Raw genomic sequence first — 7,916 nt, 5'->3', positions numbered from 1 at the left:
TAGAGGGAAGGCATGTTTGGTCTGGAGGGAGAAAGTAGAAGGCTGGTCTGAATATTTTGGGGTCCTGAACGAAAGGGAGAAACAGGAGTTTAGAGACAGAATGTTTGGGTCTAGGAGGAGACGAGGATCTAAGGGAGAAGCCCGGGGGAACCAGACTCTGCCATGTCACCAGAGCAGCCTACCAGTGCCTGACTTGCACATCTTCCAGTTATTTACTGGGCACATACGATGCAGCAGGCACATATCATAAATGATCTCTCTACGTTTGTTGAAAGAATGAAAAATGTGCCACAGGATGGGAGATAATGGAATAAGAAAAAACAGGAAAAGAAATTTGAGTCTCTCAGACCTCTTTTCCCCAGGTTAACAAGCACTAAAGTGTGAAAACAGGGGAAATCTCCTGAGAGCTTGACCCTTTTGGCAGGAAGTGAAAGAAACCCCAGGGTTCTGATTTCAGAGAAATGTCATTTGTCATCAACCCAAGAAAAGGGAGTTTTCTCTTCGAAGACCACCGCAGGCCCTTCCTGGGGTTGCCCCCTTCAAAGCTTGATGGGAGAATCTGAGTCACTTGCACATTCAGTCCCCAGTGGTGGCCCAGATGACAGGGGTCATTTCCACAGAGCAGTTGAAGCTTCCCTGGTACTAAGTCAAGGCAAGGAAGGACGATGCGTGCTTTTGGCCCTCTTTCACTCTCTCCTTGGAATCCAGATGTTTCAGCCCTTTTTGCTTCTGAGGTAGTAGAAACAGCTTCCAGCTGCTGGAGCTCTACTGATGCTTCTCAGTAGCAGGATTAATACTATTTGAATGATGTGAGGTACTGACAAACCACTTTCACATTTATCATGTCATTTTATCTTTATCCTCACCTCCAAATGCGGTCAGCAAAGGTTATCCCTATTTCGCGGATGAGGTAACTGAGGCTCAGAGAGGCGACTTGCTCAAGGTGACTCAACTAGTAAATGGCAGAGATGAGACTCAAATGCAGGTCTGATTATTCCAAACTCCTTGTTGCCTCAAATGAACTTTTTTAAAAAAAGATTTTTTATTTTATTTTTTTAAAGTATTCCCTACACCCAACACGGGGCTCGAACCTACAACCCAGAGATCAAGGGTAGCATGCTCTACCGACTGAGCCAGCTAGGCACCCCTCAGATGAATTTCTCTGACTCTAGAAGTTCACAAATGAAATAAGGAGACAGGGAGCCAGAATGTCTTGAATCTGGAAGTGGAGAGGGTGTTCTCTCCTGGGGAGAGGGGAGTGAAGCAGAGCCAGGGTTAGAAAACCACACCCCCTTGGGGGACCCAATGGAAGACTGTGAGGTCAGGGGCGGGGCTAGCTCCAGGGGGGGCCCCAGGAGCCCCAACAGCAGTTCAGAGCATGCGGTGTCCAGGAGGAAGCTACAACCGGTGAGTGGTTGCTTCTCCCCAGCTGAGACTTTCCTCCCATTACACCCCCTCTTCTGTTCACTTCTTGCCAATTAGCAGCCTTCTCCCCGAGGTGTCGCAGCAGTAATTCTCCCAATAAGGGTCCTTACTCACAGTGAGCCCACGCTTAGGAATATGCCTGCTGAGACACTTAGGTCTGTTGATCTCTTAGTACCTCAGTTCCCAGTTCTCTTCTTAAAAGCCAACGTGGTAGTTTTGATACGTGATAAATTTCCACCTTGTTTGGACTCTTATCTATTCTTTGCTTCTGGTTTGTGGGGAACAAAATTAAACCATCTCCTTACCCCAATCTGGAAAGGAAATCCCTCCCCCTCTACCGTTCCCATTTCCCTTTCTCCCACTTCCTCAGGGGTCAAAACCTTCTCCAAAATCTCTCCCCATCCTTGAGTTGGGAACCGTCTCTTCTGTGGCTTGTGCACCTGTTCTCTCAACCCACTGGAGGGGATTCTTTGGTCTCTTCTAGGTCCTTCTCTGAGGACATGTTCTAGAAGTTTCAGCCGTAGGGAGATAATTTATCGATGCCTTTGAGCATGCCCTTCTGCAGCTATGACCTCAGTCTTGCTGCCCTTTCTGCCTCTCAGGACTACTCAGCTTCATGTGATGGGCTTGGGGTGGGGGTGAGGGGATGGCACGCTAGCTTTCTAAACTCTCCCGTGAAGCAGTGTGGTGCTCCATCCCTAACTGCCAGGGCTGACTGGGTCTTATGGTGATTTCTTTGTCTGGAAAGAAGACAGCCTGGCCTGCTGCAAGGTCTTTCCCCACAGAAAGGCTTGGAGTAGCATAAGTATCAACCTCTGCTATCTTTTAAGTCAGAGACTGCTAATTGACTGGACCCATCTTACACCAGCCTTAAACCCACCATTTGATATGGTTGCTAACTGCTTGGTCCTTACTCTTTTAAGTCCCGAATTTGGTCTAATTTCCATTCTCCTGCCATCCCCACCCTCATCCCTACCCCCTGGTCTGTTATGATTCTGGGTAAGCTCAGATCCTCTCTTGGGTTAGTTTATGTGCCTCATTCAGGACACAGAGAGCTCTGAACCTGCAACTCACTCTTTCTCCCCTCACCTCCACAGGCTTGAGAATATGCCGTTGCTCTCTTCCCTTTCCACCATGGACCCCACACTGTGGCCTTTCTTTCAGATCCTCTGAGACTGGTACCCAGGCAAGGCACGATGCCCTTGTTCCGGACAAGACTGCCTAGCCCCTACAGCTCTGATCGGCTGGTACGGCTAGCAGCCAGGCTCCGGCCAGCATTATGTGATACCCTGATCACTGTGGGGAGCCAGGAATTCCCTGCCCACAGCCTGGTGCTGGCAGGTGCGAGCCAGCAGCTGGGCCGTAGGGGCCGCTGGGCTCTGGTGAAAGGCATCAGCCCTTCTACCTTTGCCCAGCTTCTGTACTTTGTTTATGGGGAGACTGTAGAGCTGCAGCCGGGGGAACTGGGGCCCCTTGAGGAAGCGGCCAGGGCCTTGGGGGTGCAGTCCCTGGAAGATGCATGCAGGAGGGCTCGATGGGATGGGGTTAGAGAGCTGGGTCCAGGGCTGAGGGAACATCAGGAGGAGCCAGAGAAACCCACAAGGGATTCTGAAAGAGGACTGGGGGGACATGGAGAGCAGAGACCAGAAAAACGTGTTAGTGCTGGTAGAATAGAATGGGAGACACTGCATGAGCAAAGGCCACCAAGAGAGAGCCCTGAGAGAGCAGAACCACTGCAGGAGGGTGAAGGGGAGGAGATGAGATCAAAGGAGAAACTCAAGCAATCCCCTCTTGGCCATGGGGGAATAGATGGAAAGCAAGAAGTGATTATGTGGGTGACAGAGAGCCCAGGGAGTTCTGATGAAAGACTTCGGGAGTTCCCTGGCCCCCTTCCCCCACCAGGCTCCCTCCAAAACAGCGTCATTCCTAGGCCCTGGTGGGCTGAGACCCCTTGGTTCGGGGAGGGCCAGCCTGCCCTGTGGAGCATCCTGCTGTTGCCACCCAGATATGGCACTCCCTTCTCTCATAGCACCCCCATCACTGGAGCCTGGCAGGAGGTCTGGCCTCAGGACCAGAGGTGAGTGAAGAGCCTAGTGGAAGACCTCCCTGGCTGGGAGGGAGTGGCTCAGGACAGGCGGACAGTGATGGGTGGAAGGGGTACCACATCTCTTATCTCTACTGTACATTTCCTGAGCTGGTGATAGGACAAGAAGCTTTCACCACAGGGGAAGTCAAAGCCCAGCCCCTGAGGAGGACTCCTGATTCCTCTCTCCCCAGGATGGGTCTGGCCAGGTTTTGCCAAGGCTAACTCTTCCCCACCCCCTCCCCAGGATCCCACTGTCCCTGAATCCTGAGAAAGGTCTCTGGAACCACAGCCAGTTGGCCTCCTCCAGTCCTGCCCCAGGTAAGCCCCTCAGTGACCTGTACAAATATTATAACATGCTCTCTCTCCTGAGGCTGGGGCTCCAGAAGTCCAGCTTGAGTAGGGCACCAACTTCACTCTGCTCTCTCCAGGTTCCCTCCCCCAGGGCTCCGAAAAGCTCAGCCCTGGGGACATGGAAGACTGTAATCAGAAGCACACAGGTGAGTAGGGTGAGGGCACCTTTGCCTTCAGTCCCACTGTCCCTCCTGATGTCTTGCCTGGGAGTACCAGTGATCCAGCTCTGGGATTCCCAGCCATGCCTTTTCTGTCCCCACAGGTGCACTTGCAACCTGTGTGAGTCAGGTGAGCACAGCAGGCCCGCCTCGCCAACAACCTCCCCCACCCCCTCCTGCTCGGTCTCGGCCCTATTCTTGTTCTGTCTGTGGAAAGAGGTTCACACTCAAGCATCAGATGGAGACACACTACCGAGTCCACACAGGTATGGGCCCCCCGCCCTCCGTGAATTATCTGCTCCCTTACAAACTCCAGTCTGTCCCTGAGTCCTTCGCTGGTTGCTTGGCTCCCACACAATTCCTTTGTCCAGTTGCCCAGATCACCCCCTAGGCCAGCCTCCGCCCCTTCTTTCCTTCACCGCCCTCCCCCTCCACTTGCCCTAGGAGAGAAGCCCTTCTCCTGCAGCCTATGTCCCCAGCGCTCCCGGGACTTCTCAGCCATGACCAAACACCTGCGGACGCATGGGGTCGCACCCTACCGCTGCCCTCTGTGCCGGGCGGGCTGCCCCAGCCTAGCCTCCATGCAGGCGCACATGCGCGGCCACTCGCCCAGCCAGCTCCCACCTGGATGGACCATTCGCTCCACGTTCCTCTACTCCTCCTCTTCAAGGCCATCCCGGGCCTCGACTTCTCCCTGTAGATCCCCTTCCTCCACCACCTGACGGTGTCGGTACCTTCTCTGGCTTCATCCAACAACAAAATTAAATAATGAAAGACGGGCCGCCGGGCTGGATAGGCTTCTGACCCAGCACCGCAGGTACGGCAGCGTAGCAAATTTGGCTCCAAGAAGCACTGCAGCAAGGGCGCTGAGACCTTCTCCCAGATGACCGCTGGCCCTATGAGCCTGGGCAAGCGAGTCCGTGTGGGGTGTGGGAAGTGAAGTCTGCACGAGTGAAAATTAACTGTGCGGGGACTGGCGATCTCATCACCAAAATAAAGAGTTTTCCTGTGCCCTCGTCTCAGGACAAGCCGAGTCCAGACTTCAGTCTGTGCGCAGGGGAGAGGGAAGGACAGCCTTGCTCTTGTCCTGTAGCGGCCCCTGGTGGCCGTGCATCCACTGTCAGCGGGGCGGGGCGGGGCGGGGAGCACCTCCATCTCCCGGGTCTATCAGTCCTCCCCCAGAGGTAGGGGCCGAGGGCCGCGAAGTCCAGGCTGACTTAGCAGCAAGCCCTGTGGGGGAAGCCTGTGAGACACCCAAGTTATTCCCCCCTTCCACAGCAAGCAACGGCGCGCAGGGTCTGAGTCTGGGACCCCCAGTCCAGGGCTCGAGGAACGCGTGCTCTACCCTGCTTTCCGCCACCCGCCTCCACTCCTTGAGCACAGGGTCTGCAAAGCCGGGGTCTCTCAAGCACCTTCCCTCCATGCTGCGCAGAACGACCGCCGGGTCGCACCTCTAACTGACACTAATCCTTTGCCGCGGCCCCTTTAGCAGCCCACGCCTCTTGCAGTCGCAAACTTCATTTCCCAGTGTCTTTGGGATTTCCCAGGGTCCGAAGCCACTGCACCCTGGGAGTGGTAGTTCAAGCGTGCCGCTGGCCTCTACAGAAACCATGGGAGGGGTCTGCGGCGAGAACCACATCTCCCGGCAGCCCCGGAGATGGCTTTCTGAACTCTATAGTCCCAGCTCTCGCGGCCCTAGCTCCCGGCGGAAGGAGCGAAGCGCCCGGACTACATTTCCCGGGGGCCCCTGCGCCTTACCCCTCTCGGGCCGCAACGCGGGGTCTATGCTCTTCAGGCGCGGTCTAAGGGTGACGGCCGACTGGTTTCGGACTCCCGCTCCCGTGGTGCCCCGCGCGTGGTCGGCCCAGCCCCCGGCTCCCGCTAGCCCCGCGGCGGCGCTGGTTGCTGTCGTGAGCCGCATCCGCCCCGCCCCACCTCTCCCTCCCCTCCCCCCGGCCCTGCGCACGGGCCGCCCCTCCCCCCGCCTCCCCGGCCCCTCTCACGGTGCCAAGATGGCGGCGGCGGCGGGCGGCGGCAGTTGCCCCGGGCCTGGCTCCGCGCGGGGCCGCTTCCCGGGCCGGCCGCGGGGCTCCGGCGGGGGCGGGGGCCGCGGCGGACGGGGCAGCGGAGCCGAGAGAGTGCGGGTAGCTCTGCGGCGCGGCGGCGGCGCGACGGGGCCGGGCGGAGCCGAGCCTGGGGAGGACACGGCCCTGCTCCGTTTGCTGGGGCTCCGCCGGGGCCTGCGCCGGCTCCGCCGCCTGTGGGCCGGCCCGCGCATTCAGCGGGGCCGAGGCAGGGGCCGGGGCAGGGGCTGGGGCCCCAGCCGGGGCTGCGTGCCTGAGGAGAGCAGTGACGAGGAATCCGACGATGAGGTGAGGCAGTCAGAGGCGTCCCCAACGCCGGGCGGGGCGGAGGCCGGGGGGCTTCCTAGGGTCGGGGTGGCCCCGAGGGGTGGCGTGAGGAAGCGAGGTTCTCAGGGTCCTTGCGGAGGGATGGTGGGGCCCTGCGGATAGGCCTGGGAGGAGATAGGCTGCACGGAGGTGTCGGTGCAAAAGGCCTCCGAAAGTGGGTAGAGAAGCCGGGCTGCAGCTGGGCACTTGGGCCCGAGGCACATCCTGCTGAAGTGTCCTGGGATGATGATCTTGGTAGTTGGCAAAGCCATGCCAGTAGAGGTTTGAGCGAGAAGACTGTGGGTACCGCATGCCCAACCAGTGGTGGTTGACAGCAGCAGCGTGGCTTTAGTGGACCTAGGCTAGGGCTCTCTGGGCTCTTACCTGTAGGCTGCTCCGCCTGGCCTCACAATTTGACACATCACTGGTTTCACCCGTACCCTGATTCTTTCTCTTAAGGTGGAGGGATGGTAGCCTGGTGGAAGGCTTCCTCTCAGGGGCACAGATTGAAGAGAAATGGAATAAAGGCTGAGGCTGGGAGCTCTAGCAGGTCTGAGTTCAGCTCAGGATTTATCCTCAGCCTCCCAGAAAAGTCAGGAAGGTGTGGGTTGTATTACTTAGGACAGTGCGTAGTAACCTGAGGGCTCAGAGTAGAACCTATTACAGTAAACCATTTGAAACACACACCCCACTTGGGTGCCCCGTTCCCATCTTCATTCAGGAAGAAACTACATTCTGAGAGTGAGTAAACAAGTCCCACCGTTTTCTGAGTTAGAGGATGAGGGAATCTGAGGGTAGTGTTTACTTCCTGGCCTGGGAAGACCCCGCTCTCTTCCCTTTTGGGCCAGTGAACCACTGGTGGCTGTGCTGATGTGGTCCGGCACAGGGGATGGGGGATCAGAATACCCTGTGCCTCTGTCCCTAGGGAGAGACCCTGTTTTCTATTCCTCTCACATCTTCCAGCTTCTTAAGTTTTTCCGTAAATAGGTAGGGGTATGTTAAGAGGGAAACTGGGGATGTATCTCCATACCTGAGTCTCAGGTGAAATGAGGGCTTTGGCACTGACTGCTGTTTTTCCCCTCCACCTCTGGTCCCCTAAATCAGGAGTTTCAGGGTTTTCATTCAGATGAAGATGTGGCCCCCAGTTCCCTGCGCTCTGCGCTCCGATCCCAGCGAGGTGAGTGATGGGGAAACTCTACCTCTGTAGTTTTACAGGAATGTGATTCTTGCTCTTTGTGTCAGCTCTTCCCTGTTCCACTAGAGTCTCCATCAGTTACAGAGTGTGTTCTGTGTTCAAGCCCAAGCTAGGCTGGGCTGTGGGGGAAACAGACAAGTAAGACTTAGTCCTTGCCTTCCTGGAGTGCCTTCTTCGGTCTGCAGGGCTAGCTTGACCCATCTCCCCACACCTATTCTCCTTTTAGGTCGAGCCCCCCGAGGTCGGGGCCGCAAGCATAAGACGACCCCCATTGCGCCTCCTCGCCTAGCAGATGTTGCTCCTACCCCCCC

The 7,916-nt window shown here is 56.8% G+C and overlaps 1 protein-coding gene across 6 annotated transcripts in view; it reads left to right on the top strand.

The window, feature by feature from the left end:
• Window positions 1-5,048, top strand: part of ZBTB32 (zinc finger and BTB domain containing 32) — a 9,097-nt gene extending 4,049 nt beyond the window's left edge. For 2 of the 6 annotated variants that reach the window (XM_049621613.1, XM_049621609.1), the window contains 5 exons: window positions 2,590-3,502; window positions 3,756-3,829; window positions 3,940-4,008; window positions 4,125-4,286; window positions 4,465-5,048. In XM_049621613.1, the coding sequence (XP_049477570.1) occupies window positions 2,622-3,502; window positions 3,756-3,829; window positions 3,940-4,008; window positions 4,125-4,286; window positions 4,465-4,742 (1,464 nt within the window). In that variant the 5' untranslated portion in view covers window positions 2,590-2,621 and the 3' untranslated portion in view covers window positions 4,743-5,048. Of the gene's footprint in view, window positions 1-1,298; window positions 1,408-2,522; window positions 3,503-3,755; window positions 3,830-3,939; window positions 4,009-4,124; window positions 4,287-4,464 lie in introns of those variants that run through there. The other 4 variants (XM_049621610.1, XM_049621612.1, XM_049621611.1 and 1 more) reach the window with 3 other exon arrangements.
• The last annotated feature ends 2,868 nt before the right edge of the window (window positions 5,049-7,916 follow it).

Source organism: Panthera uncia (genome assembly GCF_023721935.1).
Source record: "Panthera uncia isolate 11264 chromosome E2 unlocalized genomic scaffold, Puncia_PCG_1.0 HiC_scaffold_19, whole genome shotgun sequence".
In the NCBI taxonomy this organism is placed as follows: domain Eukaryota; kingdom Metazoa; phylum Chordata; class Mammalia; order Carnivora; family Felidae; genus Panthera; species Panthera uncia.
The sequence above is the reverse complement of the archived record's forward strand: the minus strand, read 5'-3'. Positions and strand labels throughout refer to the sequence as shown.